The sequence below is a fragment of the Pholis gunnellus genome (genome assembly GCF_910591455.1).
Source record: "Pholis gunnellus genome assembly, chromosome: 21".
Lineage (NCBI taxonomy): Eukaryota > Metazoa > Chordata > Actinopteri > Perciformes > Pholidae > Pholis > Pholis gunnellus.
Window position 1 is genome coordinate 3,726,994 of NC_136548.1, and position 15,627 is coordinate 3,742,620.

General features: G+C 42.9%; 1 protein-coding gene across 1 annotated transcript in view; it reads left to right on the forward strand.

The window, feature by feature from the left end:
• ca10a (carbonic anhydrase Xa) overlaps positions 1–15,627 on the forward strand; it is a gene marked incomplete at both ends in the record, with an annotated part of 182,842 nt that overhangs the window by 145,548 nt on the left and 21,667 nt on the right. Inside the window, one exon of the mRNA XM_079182823.1 lies at positions 10,638–10,823. Within this exon, the coding sequence (XP_079038949.1) occupies positions 10,638–10,823 (186 nt within the window). The remainder of the gene's footprint in view (positions 1–10,637; positions 10,824–15,627) is intronic.

A 15,627-nucleotide genomic window follows, 5' to 3' on the forward strand; every position in this document is an offset into this window, starting at 1 on the left:
GTTTATTTAGAAAAGACCGTATGCATGTAACGAGTGGGATTTGACACGTCACTGGACTTTCGTAGGACAACACATGACAAATAACTTTTTCCGAAGATAACATACGAATCGCTGTACGAGGAAACGTTTTTTTATCAGATGCCGTTTGGGGTCCACTAGCCCTTTATTTGTAATCCATGAAGGCTGATTTGTGTTTGATCATTGTTCCACTTATTTTAAAGGCAGGTACTTATGGTAATCACTTGCATCACTCCATGTAAGCAAATTAAAATGTCATTTTATTCCCAAAAGTGCTCTGCACTGATGTTCGGAGAAAATTGCTTTTAAAAGTATGATATTATTCGCCGACTCTGCAGGTTTCGGAAGTATTCCTGGATCAAAGTATTGAATCAATATCGGCATCTTAAGCCTGATATCAAGTCTTCCAATGATCTCTGTTCACACAGTGGCAGAGTCAGTTCGCTGGCAAGAGGCTGCCTTTTATTATGTCAGGGTGTGCTAGTTCCATAAAATCTCATTCTGAGCACAACAACCCGTCAATAGCATCAAATATTTATCATCATACCTGTCTTCCATCAAAGCTGTTGGCTGCCTTTGCCTGTCTTTGCCCTGAGGTAAGCACTACAATGTCAGGAAAGTGGGAGTGAAGAAAAAGTCTATTATTTTCATTCACCCTCTCGATACTTGTACACTTTATAATGTTTGTATGACCTTACCAGAGCGGAGAGAACTTTTAAACTCGGGAGCAAGCTGAACTCTGTTCGACCTTATTGAATTCCAAAACAGAGCCCTCGTCCAGTGTTTAGATAATCAACGTCGCCGATAGAAGAGCAATGACATTATGCCCGGCTGTTTTTTTTTCTATTTCTTCCCCTTTCCGCCTTATCAGCTGTTATTTGATTTCCAGCAGCCGTTACAGACAGCTAATCTGAAAGCTAGCGCCGCGGTACGAATGACAAACAGAGCGGTACGCTCGTGAGGAGAGATGGACCCAGCAGAGGGCAGCAAGCTTAATATTCCAATATAAAGTATGTTTGCAGACTACAAAGAGCTGCAAATCAAGAGTTCACCAGCAACATCTCTGTCTTGAAACAGTGTTCCAATTACTCTGGATAATCACTGTCAATAGTATTCAAGAGACACATCTATTTTGAACGTTGGACAGAGCCAAACTAGCTCTGATTCACGCGCGTCTTTATGCTAAGCTAGGCTAAACTCCTAGCCTACAGGTTCCAACTCCATATTTAACTTTCAGATTTGAAATTGATTTAGATCTTTACATCATGCTTTCATGAAAACAATCAGATGACCTATGTCCAAAAATGCTGACCTGTTCCTTTTATATTGTTAACTTTCGTTAGTCTCTAAGTAATGTGTGGATTCTCTGTACTTTCTTTTGTGCACGTTTCTTTTCCTGCAAATGAAAGCTCGACTCATTCTGAAAAAGAACGTCTTGGTTTAGACAGAGAACTGAACCTGACCTTCATCCCCTCAGGTCTGCTGTGTCTTTGTCATGAGCGTAAGGGTTTTTGCATATTTATATATATTTGTGAATTTCATACACTATTTGTATTTTAAGACCACATTCAAATTACCCCAAAATCGTGCTGGAACAAGAATGGCGGTGTCGCATTCAGATCACGTTCTCCGTCCACACGAAAGCTCCCGGCTTGGTTCGGGAAGATACCAAGAAAAACTCCAACAAGCTCCGTCCAATCGATTTTGTCTGCAACCCCGACTCTGATTGCTGTGTTCTTACAAGTCCAAACAAACCCGCCAAGAGGAGGAACTGCTCCAGGGTTCAAAGTAGAGTGCCCTAAAAAAAAAATGGGTGTGGGATTGAGTAAAAGTTGAAAGAGGCTAGGACAAAGAGAAGCTGCAGAAAAAGAGATACTGCACCCACCCTTTATTACATGGCGACCATGGTTGGAACATAGTGTTTCAGGCTGGTACTTAGGCTTTCCTTTCGCTCCGGTCCAAGTGCTTCTTTTTTATTGTGCTCGTTTTGGGTGACATGATAAGTTATCTTAAAATGGCATCATCTTGATGGCCGGATCCGGGAGATGCTCTTTTTTTTTTTTTGCAAATTCTGGCACATCAGATGTCTCGAGATAATGGACACAAAAGACAAACATACGCTTCCAGCCTGAGAGTAAAAAAAGAATCCGCTCGCAGCTTTAAAGGCTCAGAGAGGTACTCAGAATTAAAAATGTAACATAATCACTTTGTAAAACCGCACATTTTCCCCTGACCGCTTTTCTTCTAATGTGATTAAACCCGGGGAATTATAGTCCCGTTTTCAAGGAACCTGTTAGGCTGTCACAATAAAGGAGCCCCAAGCCTCCGCGGGCAGCATTCACAAGCCTCTTTTCTCAACAGCCGACAATTTAGAGAATTACTGCGAGGAGAAATGTATTATCTGGATTTTGTGCGCACATTGATTCAAAGTGTTTCTCTGTATAGTTTTACCACTGCCCATTATACTCCGGAGGATTCCTACCGTCAGATGTGATTATGCCAATAATCACATCTGACGGTTTCCCTGACAGACACAGAGTCTGTCAGGGAAACCGTCCCCGGCTCTTCCACACGAGGCTGGGGCTGATGTGCAGACATTCATTTCATGTGGAACTGAGGAGTTTCTGTCACGAGGGAGCTGTGATCTTCAAATGCGTTCTCGTCTTGTAGAGCCCAAACTCGACGTACGCGGCAACGATGTAAATGTGTAGTCGTGGTTGTTGAGCACACTCGCACGTTTAATGCACACCTGGAATTTGGAGGGATTCGCTTCTGTAGATTGCAAGTGCGATTGCACAGAAGTAGGAAAAGAGACACAGTTGATTTTGTACATGGACTTTCACCGTGCTTTCGGTGTTTCCGTCAAGTCAAAAAAAAAAGGAATCCAAGTACATTTTTATAAATGAGGTCCCTCGGGGTACTGGAGCCTGATTGGATTCCTAATGTTTTACAGGGTCTAATTAATTGCAGTGCACTCCACCCATTGAGTTTAACAGCCTATTTCGACTGTTCCGACCTCAGAGACTCTCAGATGAGTTCTAGTCTGGTTCATACTCCCGCACATAAGTATGAATCAGCGTTTTTACAACACCCCCGCTGCACATAAACCATTAAATGTGCAATGTGTAAGCTCTGGCCAGACTTTTCCTTTAAAAACATCCTAACGGTGAACTAACATCAACAACAGAATGTAAAGAGGTCACAGCGTTGACGTTAAGTCGAAGACTTCTTTGTATTAGTTTGTTTCAAGCATGTCATGGCTTTAACCGTCCCGCAATTTGCAATGTGCAGACAGTGTAAGCAAACACCTAAAGAAACGTATCAATGAACATGATCTGGATCTAATATCAGCATTGTTCTAGCAACTACTGATGCTGATGATCCCAATCGTCTCAAATGCCTCAGATCAGTGTTGAATCTCTCTCATCATGTAGCATTGCTGGGACTGCTTTAATGGAATGTGTCCAGAAGTTCACCGAGGTGCAGCCCACTGAGGCCCTGTATTCAATTATTCACGGCTGGTCCCCCCCTCGCCCTCTCGCTCTTTTTTCCCGTACCTCCCGCCCTCCGTAGATACCGTCCCCTCGCTATCTCCATCCGTTCAATTCACTCTCCATATCGGCGCACCGTAATGAAAGAGCGCCAGTCATCTTCCACTTTAATCAAACGTATTACGCTTTCGCCATGATTCGGTGCTTGCAGCTGCGGGCCTTTTAGAGGAGATGTTAAAACCCATCTGATGGTTGCCACAAGAAACATGTGCACTTCACAGTTACTGTCAAATTCATTCACGGAGCTTATCACCATTTCCACCACTTAACCATTTTGCCCCGCGTGGCGGCACATACGCTACTCCTGACATATAAAAACTCTCTTTTTATTTTTTTCCTTCCACCAGCTGAAACCCTTTTTCATGAGGTGACGGCAACTTTTGTGTTTAAAATGTAAGTGGAGCAACACTGCAGCCTAATAGGCGAACATATACAGTAGTTAGTGAGGACTTGTTCTTGTAACAAGGGGTAATTCACTCTATTGATCTGTGTGCTCACATAATGACGATGTTCCTTGTGTTTTCTCATTACCAGCACGCCATTGATGTTTTCTATTACCGTACCTGCCCGCTACCACCAAGTCGGCCCCAGACAGTCAACAATCTCCTTTATGACTTGTTTACGTTCTCCAAGCTATTACCTCTAATGCGGTGGTGCGTTGCGATCATCACTATCCGTTAAGGGACGACCAGCGCTCAGTGCAATTGTCCTTTTCGGCTCCATCACTCCTGGAAGCTTCTCGGAAAAACAAATGAAAAAACACTGCTTGAACAAATTGAGGGGTATTTAGGGGTGGGGGGTTACTCCTAAAGCGTCACACACAGCGGTGACGTATGACACGAGATAGTGTGGCACTTTGTAATTTACACTGAAGCCCCTCTCCCATTGGCAAACCCCCCCCCCCCCCCCCCCCATTAACACCCACTAACTTCTGGCTTTTGTCTTTAGTGGGGAATGGTTACAATCAGCATTCATTCCGTTAGTAGATCGCTGATCAAACAAAATCACACTCATCAAAAATCTTTCCACCTGTTCCAACAATCACCAACCAATCAGTTTAAAAGAGAGACTGAATGTGAAATAGATATATAAAAAAAAGAAAGAAAAGTAAGTGCTTATGGCTGCGATCTCTTCTCACTCCTGTGCATCTATTTGTTGGAACTGTGTCGTAACAGTGTATGTGTGTGAAATATTGTGTCAGCCGTCAGCTCAGCGCTGATGCCGTTTGGCAAGCTGCGTTGGCAGTTCCCCCCTTTTTTTTTGACGTGTTTTTGATACACTTCTTGTAACGAGTCGAAGCGACTGCCAGTACATATGCAGGCACCTGACTGTGGGTACTACTCAATAGGAGTGTGTTAGCGTGACGCCCAGGAAAATCCTTTAAAGTCAGAACATCTTTGTTGGTCCTCACCTTAAACAAGTTAATGCTCGTTTGTATTAGTGTCAGAGTTGGGATTTCAGGTCAAGGAAAAAGTTTCAAAGATGGTAAATTCAGAGTATATCTATTGTCGGTAGCTAGTATCTAACGGTGCTAGAAGCTAACGGTGCTAGCAGGTAACGGTGCTAACACGCAAACGGTGCAAACAAAGGCAACAGCGCTGACAGAGCTAACAGTGTTTACCGAAGGGGGAACTTGAGGGTGGACGCTACTCTTCTACGACGAAAACTTCCGTTTCGGACGGTGTTATCAGCTGTAGGGTAGACATTACTGCACTGTATCATTACATAGCAAATAGTTGTTTGTTGCTACATTGATGCTCTGAATGTTAAATAGAACTCCTTTACGAATAGGAAAACAAGGGGGTTGACTTCAAAAATACACTTTTGGATCAATCAGAGATAGGACAAGATTTGTTGTGTGTGTACCTGCCTCCAATCCACCTAATAATCCTATTGACTCACTGAGAACACACATCTTCAGTCAGTAGGTTTCTGTTGTTTTTCTTTTTAAGAAATGGTGCAAATTAGCACCATTAATAGTGAGATGAGCTGAATTAGTTGCCTCCGTTTCAGGGTCCCGGTATTGCTTATGCTGGCTCACTGTCACACTATCATGGTTTACTCGGACTATTGCATTGAGCAGAGTCCATCGCTACTGTTTAAGTGTAGAAGAAAGACTATAATGATAAAAGTTGTAACACTCTTAATTGATAAAGCTGCTGAGATGTCAATCAAACCCCGTCTGTACACAACCACACAAGCGAGGCTAATTAACAACAGTGGCTTTTTTGAGCTTTTACACTGAAAACAGCTGCCGGCCGCAGCCCGAAACTATGTCATGAGAGCAGTGAGAGTAAACCTACACAGTCAAACTGTGGGTCGGACAGCGAAACAATGAGCTCAACCTCATAAAGCTCTGTAAAGCCGCGGGGAACCGCAGATTTGGGTAATAGTTCTTGGTAGGCACATCGCTACAAGCGACAACGTTCACGTTGTCATGTTGTGCATTGTTATTAAAGAAATATCAATTATAGCTTTAAAGGGACAGTACTGTCCCTTTAAAGTATGAATGCAACAAAAAAAACATGAAGATAACTCAGAAACTTCATAAGGTTGTTGACTGAAAGGGCCAGAGTCTATAGGATTTAGGGGGATCTATTGGCAGAAAAGGAATATAATATTTATAACTAGGGATGCCTCCCGAAACTCTGTTCTAAACGGGAACCGGTTCTAAATTAGTAAAAAGGAGCCGTATCGATAAGAGTACTAGTATCGATTAAATCCTAACATTACCCATCCCGATTCCTGAGTGTATATTCGCCATAAACTAAGAATCCCAAGTTTAGTTTGCTCAGAATGAGCCCTTCGTATCTGCATAGCGAAGGTCCTTTTTTAAGTCCGCCATGTCTCTACACTAGCTACAATGGCTGGCGATACAAATCCATTTTGTATATAAACCAACAATAAGTTGGTTCGTCTTTCCACACCTCCTGTCTATTGCATTGCATTGTCTATTAAAAAACGGCTCTGTGATTCCCTAACACAGCTGAAAGCATCTGTGTTTATTACAACTGGAGGAAATAGTGCATTTGTTGTGGGACTATATTCTGCGGTGGATTAATCCACATTTGGTGCTCTAGTGAGTATTTAGGGCGTTAGGATGGTAGAAGTGGTATAGAGTCCAAATAAACTACGGCGCGGCTCATTGATGTGTTTTTAATAGTTTTTGTACAAACAATGGAGCTCTGTGACACAGCTCGAAAGACCAAAATGCTCTGCGTTTCAGGCCATATGAATATTCATGTGCAGCATTAGTATCATGAGTTTGTACATTGCAGTACTGGCGACAAAAGACTGGAGTGCAGGGAGAATGAAGCCATTAGTGTAAAAGCTTCGACTGTATAATGAGTGCAATAGTGTGATGTTGAGACATGAGACGAGATGGACAGCTGTGTTTTTGTTGATTGCCGTGTTTATCACAACCTAATATCCAAGCGATGCATGATAGTCCTCCGCTTATCTGTTGCCATGAATACAGCACAAGTCAGTGATTTTCAGAATCGCATTCAGCACTGAGAATGAAAATATGAGCTCCACAACCGATAATTACTTCACCAATATACGCACAAGTGTCGAGACTCTGGAGAATAATGAGAAAGAGGAATTGGAATATGGAGCCTTTGCTTCGTTTGCAACCTTTCCGCCGCATTGACTTTGTCCGGTAAGTGTTGAGGCAGAAACTTGACAAATGAAGTAAGCAAGTTTTATTCAACTGTGCATTCATTTATTCTTCCAAGTCTGGCTCCCACCAGCTGGCTGAGCGTGATCTCTTTCAACCCCCAGACTCAGAAGAGTCACAATTTCCCTTGAAATACGAATGATTTTAATAACGTCGTCTCTCTCTTCCCACAAAGTGCTTTGGTGCACCTAGAAGAGTTTTGTTTTCCCTCTCAAAAATCACCATTTTTAGAGTCGATCATTTGCATATCTGAGATTGCCTCACGTACAGCTTCTTTGTCGTTCAGCATCAGCAAAAAGAGTTCTACTATGATGTCCTCTCCTTGTTTTTGCCTCGCGCGAGCACTTCCCTCCGTCAGCCGTGGATTATATCGATCCCGGGAGATGAAAGCGGCACCAATTAGAAAAGGAGCCGCTCTTCACTGTGCGTGAGCTCTCTCGCTGGAAGGCAAACACGATCGCTGCCGTCGTCTCCATCGTTGCGACCACACCTCGCTACCCAGCCAGCCCTCTAAGCCATTTACCCTGACATGAGCAATCGACCTGAACAACAGATATTGGCTGGGGCGAGAAAAAACAACAACTGCACACTGTTTTTGCCGTGTGCAATAGTCACATGAAACTTATATTTGTGTGCTGTGTGGCACAAGTGTCCCCTTTTGGAGCTATTTATCGTCCAAAATGATGAGGATGATGGACGATATAGCAGTTTGGGGGAAGGGCCCTTGACCATCAGGAGAGTGGAGGCTGTTACAGCAGAGACTGTCCTCTCAAAACAGCATTTGTCACTTGTTTTAGAACGTTGAATACAGCATGAGGTTAGGTTTCCGTGACAAGGGCCACGGGTAGCTGTTGTTCATGACTCTGTTCCGAAGCAGTGTGATGTCATATCCAGAAGTGTATTTGTACTGTCGTTCATTTCCTGAGGGTGGTTGTAGATACATACAGTACATACATACTTGCATACATATTGTTGTTAGCACAGCAAGAGGTCTGGTGGATGGATTGGACAACAAAGTGACTGTGAGCTGGGGATGTGTTGCTTGTGAACAACTGTCATGTCCTAACCTTAAAGGCCTTCACACGTCATGTTTTGTTGCAACTACGCCGAGGGAAGCCTTGCGAAATTTCATCGTACCATGATCTCATTGAAACTCATCATTAAGGGGCAGCCTTGTCGTGGTTAGTGTTTTAACACGTGGTTAACTCTGTGAAAAGCAACACGGTATGTTTTAGGCAATGTAAATACTTGGTTAGAAAAAAAAACAATGTGGTTTGGCTCACAATAACTACGTTTGTAGCGCAACTCAAGCTACGGGCATAATTTACATAACGGTAAATCAAAGTGTCGCAAAATGTCCCAACTCTGGTCTCCTGAGTAAAAGTCCTGTTTTTTGGGAAGTTACTATCGAGATCCTATTGACCTATTGACTTAGGTAAATTGTTTAGCCTACGCTACTGTAGGTGGGACATATTATGGACTTGTAAAACTGTTATCACACAATCACTCTGCTCTGTTTTTGGTCTCCACCGGCTCCTGAGGAAAGATATCTGTCTCTTTAGCTGCTAAACGCTTCACTGTGTTCACCAGCTACCTTCACATTACATCTAGTTATTTGATCAATTGTCAATTAAACTTGAATTGGTGCTGCTTCATTGTTGTGTTGCTAGTTTTGGACGACGCACCGTTGACTGGTGTAGCAGCAATATTCATGGCCAATAGAAGGAGATGTTTAACAATTACACACTGGTTTAATGTTTGGGTAGACACTGTGGGCGATGTAGTGTCATCCCATGTCTTTCCACCACCTCACATGTTAGCTTATTACCTCACAGTGTGCCTTATTACCAGCCTGCTGGACTTTCCCCCATTTCTGATATTTTAGGAGAGTCCGCAGACCTCTCATCACTTCTTCTTCCTCATGAATAATAGCCGGCGGAGGTCTTGAGGGAGATGAGATTTTTTTTTTTTCCTGGCCCTTTCAGGGGTCTCACCTCACTCTCATCGTCTTTGCTAAGAAACCTGAAAGACTTCCCCTCGCTCCTCTCTACCTTCTCTCCTCCTGCTCTTCCTCCATACTTATCTCCTCTTTGCACTGCTCCCGCTTCTTCTCTCTTTCTCCTTTTCAAATCATTGATTTTTTTTTTTTCCTCCTCAGAGCTTTTATAAAATATTTACAATGTGTGGACAGACTTCTTTCGCTGGGTATTGGGGGGGGTGGGGGTAAAAGAGACGGAGGGAGTGGGAGAGGAGGGGAAAAGCAAAGGGAGTAAAAAAAGAAGAGAAAGAGGCAGATAAGAGCGATGGAAGTCCACCCAAAAGTCGTGGCATGAATATCAACGGCTCCCTTTGAAACCACTCGCCGCTATAAATAAATAAACAGAGCTACCGATAAAGATCGTTACTCGAGGCTCTTGCGGCGCCGTGTTTTCCCCCCTAAAAACCTTGTGTTTTCTCCGTCTTTACCTGTCCTTTCTTTTCACCGGAGGCTCCACTCTCTCTGGTTTGTGCTGTTTGTTGAAGCCTTGTTGCGGTTAACAATATCGTCTCTCCCTCCTGCTCAGATTGCTGCCTAATTAAATAAAGCCCTCAGGACTGTTCCTGCGTGAGCGCCGCTGATCATGATACAGGCATCAACGAGAAAAAAAAAACCCTGAGCTGTCAACACTGCGAGACAACAGCATCTCCTTATTACTGAAACCAAAGCTCGCATCGCTGCAAAACACTTTCAAGGTTTTCCTACTTGTTGTTTTTTTAAATCATCGCTAAACAAATGATTCACAGCTCGAAAACTGACTAGAGAGAATACAGCAGGAGCCTTCAGTAATACGTGTTCCTTAACTTCAGGCTTAAAGATATTTCACAAGATAAAAATACTTTCATGTAGTACGGTGTACATTTTTGGGAGGTTTTTTTGGCATATCTTGTTTGACTTTAATTTATTGTATACTGTAGAAATAAACCTGCAGTAACAAGAAATATTCAGGGATTAACACATTATTTTACACATTTCCCTCCTACATATCTATTATTCAGTAAAGCTGTGGAAAAAAACATGTAAGCCTCCTGGAATCAATTTGAATCAACATAATAAGGAATTGAAAAGGTAGATTTGGTGTTTTTTAACCGGGATTTTTCTCCCAATGTTTGTGCCTAATGGGGGAAACAATGCTGCAGCCTCTGTACAGGCTGTAATGTATTGTTTTTGCCACCGACAGGCTTGATTCAATATTACGGAAAAGGACCCCGCAGAGAAATAGAATGTTTTGTTCCTTCACCTTACGCTTGATCCGGTCCGTGTTTCTTCTCACAATTCATAGATCAGGCCATTGTGAATTTCATAACGATGGTCTGTCATTTCATATTTGTATTTCTCATTTGTTCTCCAGGTGGGAGGGACCATGTACAACACGGGCCGCCACGTCTCCCTGCGATTGGACAAGGAGCATCTGGTGAACATCTCCGGAGGGCCAATGACGTACAGCCACCGCCTGGAGGAGATCCGGCTACACTTCGGCAGCGAGGACGGCCAGGGCTCCGAACACCTGCTGAACAAACAGGCCTTCTCCGGAGAGGTGCGTGCACGCTTTGTGTCGGCGACGGAATACTCGGCAAAGAGAACTGCAGTTAACACACTTTGGTCCCCATATACATGATAAAAAAAAACAAAAGAGTCGTGCATGCAGACACTATTGTATTACGTTATTATTACATTATTATTTGTTATTTAAGCCCTTGACAAATTGCATGAGCTAAAACATGTGACCCCTTTCAACAGCAGGCTTATCAATTGATTTTGATGAGATTAATATTAGTATCAAGTATCAAAGTATCACCTTATAAAGTTGCTGATGTGTTAGCACACAGTTGCCTACTTGCACATCCTGCAGGTACAAAGCAACAGTAGCATTCAAGTCGCATTTCTGGTCCCCTGATTCGCTTAGCTTGTAGTGTACTGTGGTTTCATCAAAGCTTTTTTTGCTTTCAGCTAGAATAAACCACCAAAACATTAAAGTTGTGGGTTTTTTGAGGTTGTGAGGTTGCCCCACTGGCCCCAAAACCGACGCTCGAGGGGAACCTAGTTTGACCCCATAGGGCCACCAGTTGGACTGAGGGCCATGTTACACGGCTGCATGTCATACGGTCAATACTATCAAATATAATATTAAATACAAAACAAATACAAACAAATATTGTGCCATTGATAAAAAAACACTAATTAACGATCTTTTTTTGTTGAAAGTTTTGGTACAAGAATATCAACAAATATCCGGCATTTTTTCAATTCTGCCAGTCTAACTTTGTTTATCTCACTAGTTTGGATTATTGAAATTTTGCATTTAATTGATTATGTTGATGAACATCATTGTTGACATTTTGGTCGGGCAAATTCTCTAAAACATAAAGTCATCATCCGCATTGTTCTCTAGACCGCTCTGACATGAGGAAAGGTAACACTCCAAAGAATCTGACTACCCTTTAAAAAGAAACATTTTTGCATAATCTTTTAATCCTTTTTTTTCAAAACCTTAATTGGTCCTTGATGGGTGGAAATCCTGAATCTACACTTCAAGTGCCCTTTGATTTCAGCTTCTCCGTCATGCATTTTGTTAATTAATTCAGTGGAAGAAAAGGTCTCTGCGCCTGAAGGAGCCAGAATGTCTGCAGAGAACCGTGTGACGCTCTAAATAAGTGTTTTTTTCTTTTTTACATGACGCATCAGTGCTTTTCAGCAGGAGCGAGCTTGTCTTGGAGATGACAGTTAAGCGTTTAACTCCCTCACACACACACACACACACACACACACACACATGCTCCGTCCCTGCACACACACACTTGCGCACAAACGCATACTGTCACCATTTTAAACATATTGACGAGCGACACAATTAGCTTCCCCCGGCTTTGATTGCTCAACTAGAATCAGGAGTCGCTCACGCCGCTGCATTCCACCCGCCGCCATTAAGTGAATGCCAATTTGTGTGGCAACAAAATAATTGCAGTCTTGACAGGCAAATTTATTATAATTAATGATAATCATTTGTCCTCCCTCAGAGTCCGGGAGCTGATATTCGAATCATAATAAAGCAAGTGTTTACTGTGTCCTTCGGGGTGGAGAGAGCTGTGACCCCGAGCCTGAAAGGACACCGTGTGCACATACAGACACACACACACACACACACACACACACACACACACACATAACACAATATCGAGGCTCGCTCCGCGGCTTCATGTTTTATGTAATTTACCATTTGCGGGTTAACACTGTGTTGGAGGAGTTCTTTAGAGCCAAGTAGAGAAGCTGATGCCATCTTGGATTACGGCCGTCGCAACCAATAAATGGAAGTTACCATCTATTTATTTATTACAGAGACAATGCACATTATTTATCATTCCAGTAAATCTTCCAGTTTGCCAAAAGGCTAAGTTTCAAATTTCCAATTGTTAAGCCGGAAGAGGCACAATTGGACAAATGTAGACACAGACAAAGCCCACAGAAAGTGGACTTTTTTCATAATAAAATGTGATTTTACAATTAACTTTAATGTCTTTCAATGAATTCTATTTTCTTCATTTGTATTTTGTCACACAACAATAGGCAGACAAGTTGGAACGTTTTGTTAAAAATGATTTCATTTGAATGTTGGCACTCACCGGCTTCCATAGGTTCTCGAGAAATGAATTCAAATCGGGTGATGAAATCTGTTTTGCAGTCTGAATGTCTTTGCATGCAGTAAAAGATCTAAATAGAGCCTCATCTCACGTCTCTATCTATCACATGAAATGTCAGTGTCCCCTCCCCCACTCATCCAAAACAAATCCACAGAGTTGATTGACGGCATGTGGTCCAACATCTCACTGTGAGTTGACAATAGGTGCTGTTTTTCAGTAGATCCGCTCAGATAGACAGATAGTCGTAGCTCTGCCAGAGTTACCAAACCACAGGGGAGAACAAGACCAGGAAAAGGCCGGTAACAGATGTGTTGTTGGTCTTTTTTTTTTTTTTAAACATCCATTCCCTTTTGCCATGTTCTCCTCTTTCAAACAACAGTCACTGAGTGAAACGGCAACTAGAAAACATCCACCTCCCCCGATAGCCCACCCCAGCCTCTTTTTTTTCTGAGCATAAGCAGCGCCCTCAAGGTCCAATAAGATGTTTCATAATCGGTAATGCAGAAAAAAAAATTCACTCTCTTTCTCTCGTTCCCAATGGCTCCCTTTCGCCCCCATCTACAGATGAGTGGTGGCTGTGCATGTCCTTGAAACGTGAACAAAGAGAGAAAACATTACAACTTTTTTAAAGCAAAAGCATCCTTCTGAAATGGCAGCCCGTGGGAGGATGTATGTGTGTGTGTGTGTGTTGTGTGTTTGTGTGTGTGTGTGTGTTTGTGTGTGTGTATGTGTGTGACTTAGCTCTCCAAAGCTGTCGTCTTTAAATCCCCCCTTGATGTCATCATACTCATTTTTGTTTGTGTTCAATTCCGTTTTATGGCACACCATGGTGGTCCATGGTAGTAAAATATCAAAATGCATACATTAAAACAGCCATAAAATCAAATGCATCACACACATACACATCCCATAAAATAAAAGTTATCAGCATCAACGTTGTCTAAATATTCAAATACAGCACAATATATATAGACTTTGTTAGGATTAGCCAGTGCATTAATGTTACTCACTGCCTCATCCAGTCTACACATGCGTTTGTATTAATATGATTTATTATCAGTTCCTGACATGTGAGCACAAGAATGCTAATGAACATATCTGCCTGTGTAAAGTCCTAGCTCACACAGTCACAGCCTCACTGCCCTGAAGAGGCAGATCCTCACATAGAGTGGCAGATAAGCACTGTCAGTAATCCCGAGAAAGGGGTTTGTTCACATGTTGCCTTTAAAACCGCGTGTGAAAAACTGCCAGCCGTGCCGTTTTCATGCTTTCAGCCCTCCGTTAACCCACCGTAAAAACCCCTCGCAGTAGCTTTACTGCTTACTGTTTGCGGAAGAAAAAAAAAAAAAAAGGACATCCGCTTTCTGGATTGGTTGTTCCACGTCACTTGACACGTGTGTGTGTTCTAAAGGCTGTATTTTTATCCCTGTGCTCAGCCGATGTGACCTGGAAAATGGGCGCTTGGGAACACTTGCACGCCGAGATGGGCGTCCCTCTCTCTTTTAAATGCGCCTTCTACGCGCTACGATGGATTTGAGGTGAACGGCCCCTAATAGTTCTACTGGTCACCTCCGCTTTCTCCAAGTTTGGCTAACCACGTTGTTTGTTTACAACCTATTACCTGCTGCTCATTACTTTTGTGAAGACAAACGTGTCCTGTGTGTGAAACCAAAGTCAACTCGTTTAACCAAAGTTAATGCCGGTTAAGTAAACCGGCATACTTATTTCACCCTAACAAAAATACTTATTTTAACCCGAACCCCCATCTTGTCCTAAACCGACCAAGTACTTTTGTTAGACCTATAGCTCGAAGAGGCTGTATGCCTGTAACGAGCCGAAACTGACATACCATCCCCGAAACGTCCAAAACGGCCACAGACCGAGCGATGATGTGTTGAACCAGAATCACCCTTTACAGTCATCTGTCAGGAGACACAGCAGTATACATGTCAACACTAAAATGCCTCTTCCACTTTGACATGCCAGATGAAATGCTAAAAAGCCTTCATACAGAGTTTTCCACTAGCGCTTAAGCTCGACATTCATCTGTTCATTGTAGAACTTGACCATGTGTTTTACGCGAATAAAGGTTCAGTCTGTATCTGGATATTCCATGCAGCTGGATTGCTGTCAGACGGGCTGGACTACGGGCCTTATTCAATTGTGCAAACGCAACGGCACGCACAAAGTGGTACGTCAGCCAGACCACATGCCGAGGTGGCCTGGCTCGCATCAAGTTTGGATCTCAGCGGTGGTGTGGACAGCTTTGGGGCACAATCCGGATAAATGATCAAACGTAGGTCTCCTTCGTCTTCCCGCCACACGAGTCTTCGTCTCCCGAGGAGAGTAAAGGGAAGAGAGGAGGAAAACTGGGGATGGGGCCCAGCTGAGACCTGCTGCCTGAGTCCTGTTAAGTTACTGCTGATGAAAACATTTTTTTTTCCTGATTTTGCTGCTTCAGAATAAAAGCTTTTAAACAACAAAGTAAAGGGGGACTTTTATCTCCTTTGACTGCAAAATGTGTCGGCTCACTATCCAGTCAGGCAACGTTGCATTGAAGTGTCGGCACACACATTTGGACGCCGCAGACTTCCGTCGCATTGAAAAGAAAAGTGTAACCACGGCGCTACGCTATGTACGTTAAAAATAAGTCAACATTGACGGGACTTGAGCAGCGGTCTCCTGGCTGAAAGTCCTGTGTTT